Source organism: Labrus mixtus, chromosome 3, assembly GCF_963584025.1.
Source record: "Labrus mixtus chromosome 3, fLabMix1.1, whole genome shotgun sequence".
Lineage (NCBI taxonomy): Eukaryota > Metazoa > Chordata > Actinopteri > Labriformes > Labridae > Labrus > Labrus mixtus.
The window spans coordinates 12,163,603-12,181,377 of NC_083614.1; the positions used below are offsets into that span (position 1 = coordinate 12,163,603).

Sequence of the window (17,775 nt, forward strand, 5' to 3'; positions counted from 1 at the left end):
GAAGCTTCCTTAACGAGGGCGGCTGTGGATCAGTGGTAGATTCAGTCGCCTCAACCAGAAGGTCGGGGGTTCAATCCCCAGCTCCTGCAGCAACATGGCTGATGTGTCCTTGGGCAAGACACCTGAATTGCTCCCGCTGCTTTGTCGTGGTGTATGAATGGGATTAGTTATTTCTTCTTTTTTTGTGATCAATTTTTTATTTAGAAATGTACAAAGAAATTCCATCATATATTATAAATTATTTCACCCCTTTTCCTCGGATTAGTTACTTACTCTGATGGTCAATTTACAGAGCAGCCTCTACCATCAGAGTGTGAATGTGTAGGTGTGACCTGTGGTGTAAAAGAGCTTTGAGTAGTCAGGGATTAATAACCTCTGATGGTTACTTTATATAACTTCTGGGGACAGTTCCTCTGCTATACAGAACATTCTTCTTTTTTGTGTGAGTGAAAAAATAAACTTATACCCTTCCTGTTTATAAAGGGCATTTCTGCTAAATGTCTGCAATGCCTTGTGCTGAAACGCGTCCGTTATTGATCTGATGCTGCTGCTCTACCCAGATAAACACACTCTGAAGGTCATTTAGGGTGCTGACTTTTTGTCTCTCCTTTCTTGTTGCGGTCGTGGACCTGAAATATTGTTTACGGTTGAGTGTTCCCCTTTATTTGCTGTTTTGTACTTTATATACCAACCTCTGCCCTCAGTGTGTGAATGGGTGTGAACAGGTAGGTGAAACCTGCGGTGTAAATGCGCTATACATTCCACTTACAATTAAAAGATAATGAAATTACATAAATCTCAGTTAACCTCATCGAATCTGCATCCTTGCTCCAAGAATCAAGAGAAACTCTGAACTTAATGTGCATTTGAATTCGCTCGTGTGTTTTTCATCAGAATAAAATGAATGTGTTTCAGTTGTTTTATGTTGCATGTTTTTCTCATGTGCAGAGAATGAGGCACAAATCACATGCTTATTTTTCTTTCACTTATGCAAATGAGTAGCCCTTTCATTTATTTAATCTGTTTTGTGCTTTAGCTTAAGTGATATGTCACACAATATGCAGTTGTATGATAACCAGCAAGTAACCAAAAGACGAACTAAGGGTGTACATTTAAGATCCTACTAGAGCTTAAAGCAAAAAGCATGACAAATAATTGTGATGACTACAATGTGCATGTGTTTTTTTTGATGATTTGTAGTCATGTTCTCTTCCTGAATTCTAACCCATTGTGTCTTTGAAGAAAAACCAAAAGTCTAGTTTAGGTTAATGGAAAATTGACCTAAATTATTTTTTTGCTGAATTGATTTTTTAATCATCTCTATTGACAGACATTGTTAATTATACATTCATACCACACAGATTCAGAAGTGAAAAATGTATAATTAGTTTGCTTGGCTCATGATGACTCTCGAGGTCACCCTCCTGCAGTCCTGTTATCCACCACATCACACTGTGTTCATTTTGCTGGTCCAATTTGCAGTCCAATACTGCAGCCTTTTTGATGGAGCGCGCTTCCAAATTTACTCTCCCGCTGCGCTCGCTCTCAGTACCTTAAAAAACGCGTGTGCACGGCTGAAGGTCACTTAAACACAAAAGGCTTTCAGCGCTGCGGTCCAATATAGCGCATGCGCGCTGCCGGAGGACTGCTTCACAGACCGCAATATGGCGAGAATGCCTGCCAGCGGAGATACGGACCGGCAGCAGATGAGCTGTCCCGAGGAGAGCAGGGATGAGGATAATGAGGATGAAGATGAAGATTATATCCAGGAGGTCCAGATCACCGGGGAGGAGGAGGACGAGGATTCCGACAGAGATGCTGTTGAGCTGGAGTGGGAGTCAGGGAGCACTGTGCTGGACTCCAGCGCTTCTGCCGCGGAGACTCAAGTGGTCGTTATGCGGAGTATGGACCGCGAAGAGGACGAGGGCGAGGCGGATCCCTTCAGCAGCAGCTTCCCTGCTGGGCTGGAGCCTCACCTGGAGGGAGACCTTCAGCGGTCAGAGCGGAACAGGCTGAGCGAGAACACCCGCCTTGCCACTCGGTATGCGGTAAGGATCTTCAGGGAGTACCTGAGTGAGAAAGCCCAAAGTCCAGACTTTGAAACTCTGGACAAGGAAGCGCTCTGCGCTGTGCTACGCTCTTTTTACGCGGAGGCGCGCTCTAAAAGTGGACAGCTCTACAGTAAGTCGTCCCTCATCAGCATCCGGAGCTCACTGAACCGGTACCTGAACGAGCCGCCTTACTGTCGCACCTTGGACCTCACAAAGGACCCCGAACTGCGCAGCGCCAATCTGACCCTAGCCGCGGTCATTCGGAGGCTGGAGGAGCAAGGCGCTGGTCCCGTGGTGCAGAAACAAGCCATCACGCGCTCTGACCTGCGGAAACTATATGAGTCCTCTGTGTTTAACACAGACACGTCATTCGGGCTGCTAAACAAAGTCTGGTTCGAAACTTGTATGTATTTCTGCACTAGGGGCCGGGAGAACCAACGGGAGCTTGAGGAGGACTCGTTTGGCCTGGCCGTTGATGAGGACGGGAGAAAGTTTGTCTATTTTAAAGCACTCGGACCGTACCACAAGTCCCGGTCCACTGCCTGGACCAAGAAGCGTCCGGACGCAGACGAGGACACCTTGCCGCGGATGTATGAGACGGGCACAGAGCAATGTCCGTATGCCAGCTTTGTCCGGTACGTGTCTAAACGGAACCCGCTCTGCAGGGCTTTCTTCCAGAGGCCCCGGGACCATTGCTGCGCAAATGACGTGACGTGGTATGAGAACAAAGCCATCGGTAAGAACCTGCTGGGCACGAGGATGCAGATGTTGTCGCGCGCTGCCAAGCTCTCCAAGACCTACACCAACCACTGCATCGGTGCCGTCTCTATAGCAACGCTTAACAGCATCGTGGGCGCCGCGGGCTCCAGGCCGACAACGCTTTATGTTGCCACGGAAACGGTGAACGGTCACGCACAGTCCCACCTCCAGCTCGTGATCCCGTACGTCCATCGAGCAACCGACCCGACGGATGTAAAGCCTCAGCGGTCAGAGACAGACACGGTGTCTACAACAATAAACACAGCAGTGACAACAACGGAGAGCCGAGGCGGCACAGAGGAGGACCCGGAGGCTCCCCGCGCCAAGAAGCTGTGCGTGCGCCCCCGGACACGCGCGGACTCGCCTGTCGAACTGAACGAGAGGAAAGCCAAAGTGACCCATGCTAATCGCAAGCCCACTGTCGGGTCGGTGGTCGCTGTATCCACACAGGTAACACAAAACACCAGATCGTTTTATATATTCTACTGTATTTACATAAATGGGGTTTTTTTTGGTTGCTTTTTTGCGTGTGTTTCCATGCTTAGAAAAAGGAAACGCTCACATCTTTCACAGGGAAATTGTATGTGCAATCAGAGTCTCTTGCTTTAAAGTGTCACTAAGAATTATTTACATTTAAGCCAAGTTTGATATAGCCTAATATTAAAAAAAAAAAAAAAAAAAAAAAGAAAATCATCTTTAGATCAAATGTGATAGCTGTCACTTTCAGACTCACTGCCCCAGGCTCTACAAGGTTTACGGTCTTTCAACTGTCTTAGATTTGTCAAAAAGTTTGATAGTTTGAACTGTGTGCGTAATATTCTGATTTTACTAAGTTGTAGATATTTCATGCAGTGTAGTACTGAGAGAGATTAATCCAATAAGGTAAGTATTTATATGCATGACTAGACAAGACACACAGTGATGAATGATATCATATTCCTCATAATGCTCAGGGTATAAATTAAAACATACAAATCAATTACACAAAGAACATCATTTATTCATGAGACTGCAGACTGCATCAATATAAGTGAAAGGTTGAAATCTTAAATACATTTTGGTGATATATATTTAATATTGATCCTGTGGATGAAGTGGTGTATCTTGTCTTTTTGCTGATAGGAGGGTTTTCTGTAGGATGCATTAATCCTACTGCATTCTTATAACTGTGGAAAACGAGCACCTTTCACAACCCTTATCATAAGTCTGCTGCTCCCATTCTTCTTCCAAAATGTCTTTATGGTTCACTAAATTAATTTCCTAATTTAGGTAAGTAAATAGAACAAGACGATTTTTATGAAGCTCTAGCCAGGAAGACATTATATTCTGCATGCTGGTTTTATTCTCATACTGTTTCACATCACTTCTCCACACATGCTCACTCAGCTTCTTGAATTACCCCCTTTTCACGTCACCTGGTCACATCTATCCAACAGTACTACTACACTCCATCATCATCAGCCTATCATATTGCTGCTCTCTTTTAAAAAAAACATGTCTTTCTCTTCCACTAGTTCATTCATGCCATCGTTCCCATCACCGCCACGCCCTCGCAGTTTCAGCCCCTCCTTCATCCCATCAGCCTCAGAACACAGTATCAGCCATCGTCATGGTCAATCCCAGTCCTCCCAGTTTGGTCAGCCTCTTCATCCCTTCTGCCTCAGACGACGTCGTCAACCATCTGCTCATCAACCCCCAGTCTTCACAGTTAAAGCAGCTTCTTCATCACATCTTCCGCTAACACCTCCACCACCAGTGTCTGGACTCAGATCTTGCTGCCGCTCAGCGCAGAGATCTTTGATAACCATATCTCTCTGTAGAGTTCAAGCGCCAAAGTTTCTTTGACAATCATGCAATATCACATATGTAATATAAACATTGTATCTTTGATTCAATAAATTGTCTCTCCTGATTGAACTGGGGATAACAGTCTAGTGGTCAGAACGCTGTCTGTTGCTGTTCATCACACACACATTAGAAAGTCTATAATGTCTCTGGTATCTATATTGTGCATGTTATGCCCCCCCCCTTGTTAAAAAATCCCCTGATTGGGGATAAAACTCTAGGTTTGCCCCAAGAATCTCTAAAATTAGTATGACATCATAGGATATTTTTTATGGGACATTTAAAATTCTGACTTGCCGTTTACATTACCAATTACATTTTCATGATATTGCCATTGCCAGTGAAAGTACTATTAGCGATACTTTTACTGATGCGATCACTCCTGTGTGTCTCTGTGTGCTTTGTGTCCCAGGACAGCCGTGATAGCAGCAGTATGTCAAGTCAGCAGATTGTCTCCGTGTCTCCTGGGTCTCCTTTGGGCTCTTCGGGCATCCCCACACCTGCCAAGCTCACCAAAACAAACGCACCTGTCCACATTGATGTAGGAGGACACATGTACACCAGCAGCCTGGCCACACTCACAAAGTACCCCGAGTCACGGTAAGAGACACACATCCACTTTGAAAACTGCAAAGGAGAACTCTGCACACGTTTCAGCCAGATGTGTTTTGGGGCATGTGGTTCAGTGAGTATAAAGCAGACTCTGTGTCCAGCGTGTGCATGGCAGTTTAAAGAACATTTTAAACATGTAGTTGTAATATATCGTAAAAAATAAATATAGTATGGTTAAAAGTTTCTCATCTTGAAAAACCCATGGCTTTTTTTTAGAAAATCATTGTGCAGTTTTTGTGTCCACTAAGCCATGGGCTCCCAAACTATTCAGCCCCTGACCCCCAAAATAATGGAGCGAGAGACTGGAAGTTGGTAAAGCATTTGTTTGTAATTTCAGAATAATGGGTGAATTTTAAGTTATTGAAAAATGTGTATTTGTCTTAGGAAGGCATCTCTTAGTCTTACTTAGCCATTGCAAAAGAGACAAAACAAACCGTCTTATTAATAAAGCATAAAGAGTTAAGTGTACCCTTTACCACTCTGCAGAGCAAATAGCTGTGTCCCGTTTGCTTGTATTTAATTTAACTTTCATGCAGTCAATAGAGTCAAAACTATCCTCTTTCAAAACAATCCTCTTTCAATGTGAAAGATCTGGTTGCAGTAATATCAGTGCTGACAGTTCATGGTAACTGCGCTGCAGAATTAATAATGGATGTCACATTCAAACTTTCCAGTGATCATGACCTTTACATAAATGATACACACTTAGAATACAACTTTAAAATGACTATACGTTCATATTATAATTAGGGCTGTCAAATGATTAACATTTTTAATCGTGTTTAATCGTTACATTTCAATAGTTAATCACACTTAATGGTATTTTCAATCACATGTTAAAAAATTCACATTTTGAAATCACAATTGTTATTGTTCTGTCGTCAGCTGAGAGTAATTTACTTGCTGTTTGAATTAATCGTGATTTTAAAAAACTGTAATCATTAAATGGTAAATGGTAAATGGACTTGAGCTTATATAGCGCTTTTCTAGTCTTCTGACTAGAAATGTCATGAATGTCAAACCTTAATTGATCTTGATTAGCTAGTTAATGCTGTCAGTGGTTCAATCAGTGTGGGGCTGTCCACCGCTCAACCCCAGAGCACACTGTATGGAGACAGAGTGGAGCCCTTACGCAGGACGGGGAGGAGAATTTTATTCTCATTTTTAGTACAAGTTCAAGGAAGGAAGATGCATGCTACATAACAGCCAGATGTGATCACATACATACACTGTGGTTTTGTCACTTTAATAGTGTCAGTGATTTATATGAACAGCAGAACACAGCTTCTCCCTGATTCAATCAAACAGCTATTATGGTGTGTTGAGAAGAAACAGAAACTATCGAGAAAGTCAAACGTCCTAGGTGTCATGATGCACCACTCGAACACTTTCATAGAAATTAACAGACTTGGCCAATGATGCTAATAAAGATTAGACAACACTTCTACCATCATCCAATGGTATGATATAGCAGTAGATGGTTTAAAGTAAAAGCTTCAGTGTCTCTCACTGTCCTATAACATTAGACTGAAACATGCAAAGTTTACCTCTAATTATCTGTCCAGCTACGTCACTATATTTGTTTCTGGCTGCCTTACTATTCTCCTCAACATTTGGTTAGTATTTGATGAAGAGGCCTCATTGTCTTTTTCTTGTTTTTTTGTTTTGTTGTGACAGGATTGGCCATTTGTTCGATGGAACAGAGCCCATTGTGTTGGACAGTCTAAAGCAGCACTACTTCATCGATCGTGACGGCCCGATGTTCCGCTACATACTAAACTTCCTCCGCACTTCCAAACTCCTCATCCCTGATGACTTCAAAGTGAGTGTCTGTCTAGAGCTTTGATCAGGTACTATCACAGTTTATCACGGATGTACCGTCCCAAATCACAAGACAGCCGAACAAAAAAAAACTTTCTGAACATAATTTGAGAGAGCATGAAGTTAACCCAATGACCAAGCGACTCTCTGACCGTCAGTGCTGCTCTATCAGTTACTGAAACATGTCATGCTACATGTACCAAACATACTAGCATTCCTTTGTTTAACTATTGTAACTCATTTATTTTTGTACTCTAAACACTTTCCATGCAGAAAAGGACAAAGTGTGCTAATAACTAGTAATCAATAAAAACCTATTCATAATGTCTTTTATCCATTCTGCAAGTATCACTTTCGAAAGTAATTATTCTTTGATATATTTTTAAGAAATCCCATGAATATCAATCAATCAATCAATCAATCAATCAATATTTCTTTGTAGCGCGCTAATTCATAACAAATGTTATCTCGAGACACTTTACAAAAAATAGGTAGAAGACCTTACTCAATGCTATTACAAAGACCCAACGTTAATCCATCATGAGCACTCAGCAACATTTAGCAAAAGTTACAGTGGCAAGAAAAAACATATTTTTAAGAGGGAGAAATCTTGGGCAAATCCAGGCTCATGACGAACAGCCATCTACCGAACTGCACTGGGCATGAAAATGGGATAGAGGGAGATGCAGGAAGAAGGATAGGGACAAATGGGAAGGGAGGGGCGGGGTCGTTCAGGTGTCCACCAACGATCCTGAGGAGCCTAAGAGAGCTCAGGAGCACCCAGGAAAAGATGAGGTTAATAACTGAGATTTACAGATAGAGACATGCAGTAATATTATGTACTGTATATGCACACAGAGAGAGAGAGAGAGAGAGAGAGAGAGAGAGCGAGGGAGCGAGGGAGAGAGAGAGAGAGAGATAGGAGCTCAAGGTTTCAGTTCCCCCTGTAGTCTAAGCCTATAGCAGCATAACTTTGAGCTGGTCTACCTGCACCAGCCCTAACTATAAGATTTATTAAAAAAGGAAAGTTTTAAGTCTATTCTTAAAAATACAGACTGTGTCTGCCTATAAAAATGCATTTTACTCTGCAAGTTTTTAGTCATTCAAAAATATACATTATATTTATAATTTAGTAATAATAGTAATTTTCACTTTAAATTACAAAACAATATCCTAGGCCTGAAATGTAGTCACACATTTCTTACAGAAAAAGTAAACAAACATTCAACAGTTACAGCCACTGAACCAGCTCCTCACTTTGTGTCCCAACAAGGCTAGGAGAGATTCAACGATAAAGTTCTCACCTTCATCATTGATCCTAGCTGACTATTATTCATACAATATTATTAGTAACAAAAGTTCCATTCATGCTTTAATTAATATCTCATACTATTCCACTGTCTGAGGATCACTCTTAAATACCCTTACCCCCCCCCCCCCCCCCTTCCATTATCTGCCTGACATTTCCCACTTGTTGTCTATTTAAAAGCACTGGAGATTCATCATCTTCATCCATTGCCTCAAAACTAATCAGTGATAAAATCAGTTGTATTAAATATAACCTGTTGACACAAAATGTATGCCCATGCACCTACATAAGTACAATAACTAATGTTGACCTATTGTCAACATAAACATAATTTACAGTAGGTATTGTGACTGAATATTTAATCAATAAGTTGGTATTTATTGATACAGACAGGCGTATACTCTCTAGATTAATTTAACATAAGTAAAAGAAAAAGTTCTTTACATTTTCAAATTAATTTCATGGCTTATTTTTATGTTGGAAAGAAAACTCAGAATATGCTGAGTTTTGTTTTTGATTGATAATGTAATTTTGCAGTACACATAGTTGATTCCTATTCGTCCCGTATGGACGTAAACGTGTATAAGCCTTTCTTGTTTCTTCTCTCAGTGTGTGTCTCTGAGTCTCATGCTGTGTTTCCTGTGTGCGTTTGCAGGAGTATTCCCTGCTGTATGAAGAGGCCAGTTTCTTCCAGCTGGCTCCTCTGCAGGCTGAGCTGGAGCGCTGGAGGACAGAGAGGGAATGTGCTGGGGTGTGTCTGGAGTGTGAGTGTGTCGTGGTACATGTGGCTCCAGAGCTCGGTGAGAGGATCAGTGTGAGCACCCACCAGGCTGTGATTGAGGAGGTGTTTCCTGAGGTCGGAGACATTATGTCTCTTAAGACCAGCTGGAACCGAGACACCACATATATCACTCGTTTCCCTCTCAACGACCACTGCCACCTGAATTCTGTCCAGGTACAAAACACACAAAAGCCTTTAAAATCAATGTTTGGAAGTCTTCACTTCTCAGGGTCAGGTTGTCCATCAGCCGTATGAAGCACAAAGAATAATTTGATTTTTACTGATTGTTTCATCTTTTAATCATTCAGTGTCGGTGAGCGGTCGTCGCCCTAGTTGTGTGTGTCCGGCTCCATAGGCCCCCCATTTGCCTTTTTTTGGCCGATTCGACATACTGAATCGCCTTCGGTGAGAGGGATCTCTCTGATTGGCTGTTCGGAGGTTTCATTTATCTCCAGCTCTCGACACAGGTTCAGGAAAGCCCCTTGAGCATGCCGCTATAGTATCCATGCTTTCACCCATCAGTGCGTTTTCTCTTTATTTGTCGCCTCCGCCTCTTCTTTTCTTTTTCCACAAAAAGACCAAGGGCTGACAACAGCAGCGCCATTTTCTACTTTTTATCAGATATTATTCTCCATTAGTAGGCTACCTATAACACGAGTGGTGACCGACAGCAGTATGAAAATGGTCTCCTCGTATCATAACAACGGACTACCGCCGCCTGCTGGCATGGAGAGTTATTTCCTCTCACGCATGCGCAGAGCATATGAGGTGGTTGGTCGTCGGCTGAAGTCTTTGCGGTGTGTTCAAGTGCAACTTTGTGGCCAAGACAAGAGGCGACTAGAGGCGGTCTGAGGCGACGCCACATGCGGCCTTCGTCGCCACTATGTCCTTAAGTGTTCTGTCTGTAATAAAACGTGTGACTCATTAGACTGTCTAAGCCAGGGGTGGGCAAACTTTTTGACTCGCGGGCCACAATGGGTTCAAAAATTTGACAGAGGGGCCGGGCCAGGAACAGATGGATGGAGTGTTTGTGTGAACTAATATAAATGACATGTAAAAGCCATTACATGAAAGGATTTGGCCTTTAACAGGTAGCAAAGCATGAATATGCAAGGCTCATTGTACAAATTGATTTCCAAATGCATTCATTTAATTAATTTAAATTTTAATAAACACAGTAGAGAAACTCACTTTCAGTTTCAGTGGGAACAGTGTTGTTGATCTCCCTTTTTTGCCAGTGCATTAAAGTCTGGAGTTAGTTTTGTAGTGATAATTCTCAGGATAGATCCGAGGTGTTGGTCAGTTAACTTGGATCTGTGAGGGGCTTTGTTGATGTTCATGACGCTGAATGTCTGCTCACATACGTAGGTCGAGCCAAACAAAGTCAGCATCTTCTGTGCCGTCCTCCGGAGGTTTGGAAACGTGGCTTCGTTAAGTGAAGCATAAAAGTCATTCAGTTTAAGAGAGTTGAACTTCTCCTTTAAGACGGAGTCAGACTGAAGATCGATCAGTTCCAATTGCAGCTCCTGTAGTGCTGTTTCAGGGTCTTCTGACAGGGGACAGGACACCAGCTGAAGTGACTTTTCAATGTTTTCAAAATCAGAAAACCGACGGCAGAATTCTCCGTGCAGGTCGTCAAGGGATTTGCTGTATTTCTTTGCTCCTCTTTCTGCATGGCAAGTGTGGGGAAATGAGCGAAAGATTTGTTTGCAATTTGTCTGGAGAATAAAGTTAGCTTGGATTTGAAGGCTCTAACATTTTTGTACATGTCGTGCACAAACTGATCTTTCCCCTGTAGTTTCACATTCAGCTCATTCATGTGTGAAAATATGTCCACAGCAAATGCAAAGTCACAAAGCCAGTTCTTGTTGCTTAGCTCAGGAAATTTGTCGAATTTCCCCATTAACTCCAAAAAGGCGCTGATCTCTTCTTTCAGCTCCCACACTCGTTGAAACACTTTGCCCAAACTTAACCAGCAGACACGAGAGTGGTACAGTAAGTCCTGATGATCCGCATCAGTTTCCTCCAGGAACATAATAAACTGACGATGCTGAAGTCCCCTTGCTCGTATAAAGTTAACAAGTTTTACAACTGGATTCACGACATGATTAAGCTGCAATACAGACTTACACAGAGATTCCTGATGGATGATGCAGTGAAGGAAAATAACATCCTGGTCAGGGTTTTCCTCTTTCACTTTATCCTGGATTCTTTTCAGCAGCCCAACATGTTTTCCAGTTAAATTTGGCGATCCATCCGTTGTGACATTGGCAAGTTTACTCCAAGGTAGCTTCATTCTCTCGATGACAGTAGACACCTGGTTATACAAGTCCTCTCCTCGCGTTTTTCCTTTCAGGGACTCCATGGTCAAAAACTCCTCCGTTATCTCAAAAACTGTCATTAATCCCTCGAATAAAAATGAGGAGCTGAGCAGTGTCTTTTACATCATTACTTTCATCCAGCGCTAGTGAATATAACTAGCTCAGCCTTTTTGTTTAATTCGCTGGCTATATGTTCATCAATCAGTTCCACACGGTGAGTCACAGTCCTGCGTGATAAACTGATTTTTTCAAACTGGCCTTGGCTCTCCGGACACAAGAGACCTGCTGTCTCTACCATGCATTCTTTTAAAAACTCGCCTTCGGAGAAAGGCTTGCTAGCCTTTGCTAATTTGAATGCCAGCAAAAAACTTGCCTTGGTAGTTGACTCTTGAATCGCAGTTTGTTGGTGAAAAAAATGTTGCTGAGTCTGTAAATTAGCCTTCAACCTCTGAGCCGCAGCCGCCTGTTCTTGTGGGGACTGCTTGCTAGCGTAGTTAGCATGCTTCGTAGCAAAGTGACGGCTGATACTGTACTCTTTGAAAACTGCGACAGTTTCTTGGCATATCAGGCATACAGCCGTTGATCGGACTTCAGTGAAAAAATATTTAGTTGTCCACTCCGTATTAAACACTCGGCATTCACTGTCCACTTTTCTTTTCTTTGATCCGCTCATTTTTACAGAAGGGCTCATACGGGTTCATAGGGCAAAGCGAAAAAGTGAAGAAGGGCGTAATACACCACACTCTGAAGTGCGCCATCTATTGGGGAAACACGGGCATTACAGGGGAAAACGAACGAGGTTTAATTATAATAAAATTTAATTTAATAATAATATAATTTGGACAAGTTCGGCGGGCCGGATTAAAAAGCCCGTATATGGCCCGCGGGCCGTAGTTTGCCCATGCCTGGTCTAAGCCATTATAGGTAACACAATGACAGCAGAGCACAAAGTTCAGTGCTTCAGTTTGAACAGATGAGTTTTATGGGGAGTTAGAGACTTTGTCTTATTACTGCACTGATGTAAATTGGGAGCTTATTCCACCATTCAAGAGTGGACAGTGATTAGTTTGTAATTGGCTCCTCCACTCCTAACTCCTCCACTGATCCACAGCCCACCCCTAATTGGACGGCTTTTGTACTAGAAAAATGACAACTCAGCAAGTGTCAGCAAGACATTTAAACAGCAACACAGAAGAACTGCAGATATACAGTTTGGTCATAGAGGTACACAATTAATCAATATTCTGCTTCCACACTTCTCTCTCAGAAGTCTCAAAAAAAAGTGTTAGGTACAATCATACTTTTGCTTCTGTAAAGATTTAACTGTCCATGAAGTGAACCTCCACTCTCACCTCCTTTGACTGGATGTATTTTGGTATGGGTAAAGTAGCATTGGGAGATTCGGATTCAGCCAATTTGTTTTTGGCCCATTCAGTCTCAGGTTTGACTCATGACATGATGATGGTGTGTCAGCGTTGAGGAGCACCAGAGAGTTAACGTGTTTAAAACCAGAAAGTGACTTGAAAGTAAAGAATGAAAATGTCTGACCTGCTTAATTTTTTTGGGCCAAGCAGAATCTTCACTTTAGCACTCCTTTGAGGAAAGGGTCTAAAGCCCCGTTTCCACCAAGCGGTCCGGTTTGGTACGGTTTTGGTACAGTAAACCCTGATCTTGCTTGCGTTTCCACAGCCAACCGTACCCTTACACATCACTAAATCATAGCGACGCGACATAGTGTAAACAGCCAATAAATTAAACATAGAAGAAGAACGTAACACAGTAAAATTATTTTTGAATTTCTGCATCTGAGGCAAAAAAACAAAAACAGCCTTGAAATGACTCTCCAAATCCGCAGGATATTTTCACATGGTGTGTTTTGTGTTTGTCCTTTATCACCGCTGTCGCACAGGAAGTGAAGATTCTTTCGACCAATCAACAGACTAGCTCCAACCTTTGGGTCAGATCGCTACGCTTGGCACCCCAACAGAAGCGTACCAAAACAGTAGGACGGTACGGATCAGTTATTTTGGTGCCCTTCCCAACTTTTGACAGTGGAAACACTAATAAAGGCGTATTGTACCGAACTGACCTGTACCGGACCGCTTGGTGGAAACAGGAATTTGTCTTGCTTGATGGTCCTTGTCAACATCTCATTCTTGGATTGTTGATCTTGTGTGTGTGACTGCAGGTGTTGGAGCGGCTACAGCAGAGCGGGTTCTGGATCAGAGGCTCATGTGGCGGTGGAGTGGACTCCTCTCAGTTTAGTGAGTACATTTTACAGAGGAAGGGCCAACGGAGTCAAAAACTGCCAACCCTCATCAGAATCAAACAGGAACTCATGGACTGAACACGGAGGAAATCATGGATCAATCAGCTACTGTATTTGCACACATTATAGAAACTGTTCTTTACAAGATTTTGTAAAAAAAAAAAAAAAAGTTGAATGATAAATAAAAGCGGCATGTTAGCATGGAAGAAGACCAGGCCGCACTAAAGGCCCGTTATGAAGGGGAGATTTCACTGTATTTCTCATTGCCAAATTCCCTTTTGACAATAGTTTGACTAAAGTAATATATCTGTCAGTACAGACCCTTGTGGGGAATGTCGTAAAATATTTTTCTAATTTTAGGTACCTTTGCATTAGCATTTCTGCTGATATGAACTGTAGGCTATTACTTTGCATTGTGCAGTACTTAAACAACCTTTGATCCCGGTCTATGAAATGTAAAGCTGTAATAAATGATAATGCATTTAACAAATTAAATTCACTAACTCTGAAATGATACCACAATGAGATGCTAATGTATTTTTTTTTGTTGCAAATCCTTTGAATTAAATACTCAAGTTGATGATAAAATAATCCTGTAAATTCATTCTGCCATGACACAGTCCTGCTGATTTTATTCATTCCCTAAAAGGGCCCTAATGAGATATTAAAGGGAAGCTGCTACAGTAGGGTTACTGTGGCAGTTGTTGACACATTTTTTTATGTCTAATGGTATGGATACTGTCCTGTTGCTCAGCCCTAGCATAAATCATCTCCATCATAGTCTTAGATCACTCGCTGCATGAGGACGTTTGACAACATGTGAATAAAAAGTGTGAGCTTTCACAGCTTACTGAAGACAAAGATCATTTGTGTAAAGACTGATCAGTCAAGAGCAAAGGAGGGAGTAGCATGAAATGATTGCACTAATGGTAGAGACACTTGTTTGTTTTTGTCTTTGTGTTTTTTTAAGTTGACAAATGACAAACTTTAGAGAACCTGTTGACTTTTCAATAAAAAATAAACTATTTACTGCAGGTGGTTCCGTTGTCGTCCTCAGACTCCTCTCTCCCCTTTAATGTGCAGCATGAAAAAAAACTTCTTTAAGCTGAGGCTACGGGTTGTAACTACAGATGCAGGGATCCACTTTTTTTCAGTTTGGATCCGATACATATAAATTGTGCTGGCTTCACATACAAACAGGAAGAAGCAACAACTGTTTTCAAATGAAACGTTTTAAACCGATGTGTAAGAATTGTACTTTTGATCACATAGGAGCTGTTCCATCTCGTCTGAACATCATCATGGAGACGATTTGAGGTCACTCGACACTTGTGACACAGTTTCACCTTTTAATCGGTCAAACAGCAAACAAAGAAAATAATGAAAAACTCAACATCCATCGTGGAACTCAACATAACTTCCCTCACTTTTACAAAACTCTTCATCATTTCTTTAGTTAACAGCAATGTGTTCCTAGAGGGACGTTTAATCTTTTCTTATCTTTATAATCCAAACAAAAAGTGCTTTTAAAGACCAGCACCGCTCTCCATACCAAATAATAAATACATAGTTTATAATAAACAAAAATTCAAAGTACATCAGTTCAGTCATCAGTGGTCGGATGAGTGTGTGGGTGACTCAGAGCATGGATTTGTACAGCGTGAGAGAGTGACGGAGGAAGTGGTTCTGCTCCATACAGACCAACAGATCCTTCAGGATGACGCGAGTCACTCTGGGAACGTTCTGTCTGGGCAGCAGCGTCATCTGACACACACACACACACACACACACACACACACACACACACACACACACACACACACACACACACACACACACACACACACACACACACACACACACACACACACACACACACACACACACACACACACACACACACACACACACACACACACACACACACACACACACACACACACACACAAAAAAACGCATAAAGTACAACAAATACAATCAGTGAATGAGCGGCATGTATGAATGAGGCTCATCAGACATATGAAGTTAAATCTGTAGTGAGCTGCTCGTTACCACAAAACCTGAGCCAGCCTCTGAAACAACATGAACCCCGCTGCTCTCATGGAGTGTTAGGAACAAACGCTGACACAGCTTACTTGTGCACTGACCCCTGCCGATGAGGCTGACCACTTGTTATCCAATCACTAAAACAACATGTTAATACCAGGTGTAACTGGGGTCAGAAGTCTCAAGCAGCCAGCACATACAACAAACTATTTAACCCAACCTCGAGGAGCTGCACATTGTTTGGTGAGGCCTGGTCATAGGAAAGGTGATTTGGATGGCGGGATGCAGAGGAGCCGCTCACTCACACACAACTCTGGGCAAAAGGCGAGGAACTCTGTTGTTCTCCTCCCAATTAGGTTTTTTTCTTATACTCAGGCATTTGATTGCTGGGTTTTGTTGTTTTAGTTTGGAGATACTCTGTAGTCCTATTTTCTTCTGCAGGTTAGTTTTCTTAAGTAGTCTTGAGGTGCCGAGAGTGACAGCTCATTGTGAGGTGGGCTCGGCGCCTTCTCACTTTATGTTCTTTTTGGCCGGGGTCTCAAGTCCCTTTTGTTTAATCGGTGGTTAATCTTTGGTTACTTTAGAGGGGGAAATTTTGGCTCTGTGTTGGCGTCTTATATGTTCTGGTCTCCTTTGGTTTTTTTTGCCTTATTGAATGATTCTGAAAGTAACAAAGTGTTAAAGTAATGTCAGACTGATTTGAATCTAGATCAGTCATAAAAACTCGATTCTTGAAAGCTGTCCTTCAGAATAGAGCAGAGACATCATATTCAACATCATTTCTTGATAATAGGAACTCCACCTTCCCAATAATCTCATGAGCTTTTCATCTTAAGTCATTGTGTAATCAATTTTATCAATTGTCCTTTTCTCTCTGAAACAGCTTTATACAGGTATATGTTTATTCTACCTTTTGTTAACCTAAACCAGAGAAGGACCAAATCAAAGTGTAATGGGAAAGACCAGCTTTCTAACCATGTGCATAAGTCATATCCACCTTTGTCTTTTGTACCACGCTGAGCAAGAAATGTGCGACAATACTGTGAGAGATTTTCTCTCATTTCTTTTTTTCAATGTTGGAGCATGTGCAGTGACATGGTCCAAGATAAAGGGAAAGGAATTGGAATGATACCAGTGTACAAAGCAGCTACTTCAGCCATTACTCCTCCATAGTTCCTGTCATCAGTGTGTGCTGTGCAGCCGAGGTAAAGGATGCCCCGTGGCTCCGAGATTAAAGAGAAACAGAGTAGGCAGGCAGCCGGCTCTGCTGGGTAATGGAGTTCAAAGCAGTGGAAAATGTATGTAGTTAACAGCGTGCTTATCTCTAAACCTACAGCCTGCAGGACCGGGACTTAACCACACAGAGAATTAAGAGACTCAATGAGCTAAACAAACACACTCATCGAGCTGAGGCGAGCTGTAGGTATCTTGTGTTTCCGCTTTAGCTGAGTTGAGACCAGCTTTAACAACCCTTATAGTAACCTCGCTTAGAGGGATAGTTCGTTTTTGAAAGTGAGATGAGATATGAGATACTGGTCAATAGTAAGTGTATAACCTACAGGAGAACCCCGGACAGCACAGCAGCTTTATGGAGAAACAGGTCGGAGTGCTGGCACAGAAGCTTTTCTATACCCTGCTACAGACGGGTCAGTTTGACCACGTAAATTAACTTAATTCAAGAAAGGTTGACCTAAAAACAAGAAAACGGGTTGGTATCTGCATTTATTTGCCAGCATGTGTTGATATGTCATCACAAAAGGCTTTAGGTTCCAAGATAGCAATTTCTGCCAGTTCATTTCACCTCTTAAGTTTTCAACTAAGGGCGCACTCAAACTTTTCCCGTACCGTGCTGAAGCACGATTGTCCCCCCTCCCCTCATTCCCCCGCTGGCCTGCACTCATACTGCTCCAGGACTAACCGGGCCTGAGCACGATCACCTCTTGAACAACGTCGTAATACAA

The 17,775-nt window shown here is 42.3% G+C and overlaps 1 protein-coding gene across 1 annotated transcript; it reads left to right on the plus strand.

The window, feature by feature from the left end:
• Window positions 1-1,614: 1,614 nt before the first annotated feature.
• LOC132958507 (uncharacterized) lies at window positions 1,615-14,707 on the plus strand. Its single transcript, XM_061031414.1, has 5 exons — window positions 1,615-3,260; window positions 5,068-5,255; window positions 6,945-7,089; window positions 9,053-9,352; window positions 13,688-14,707. The coding sequence occupies exons 1-5, from the start codon at window positions 1,665-1,667 to the stop codon at window positions 13,844-13,846; spliced, it is 2,388 nt and encodes a 795-aa protein (XP_060887397.1). The 5' UTR covers window positions 1,615-1,664; the 3' UTR covers window positions 13,847-14,707.
• The last annotated feature ends 3,068 nt before the right edge of the window (window positions 14,708-17,775 follow it).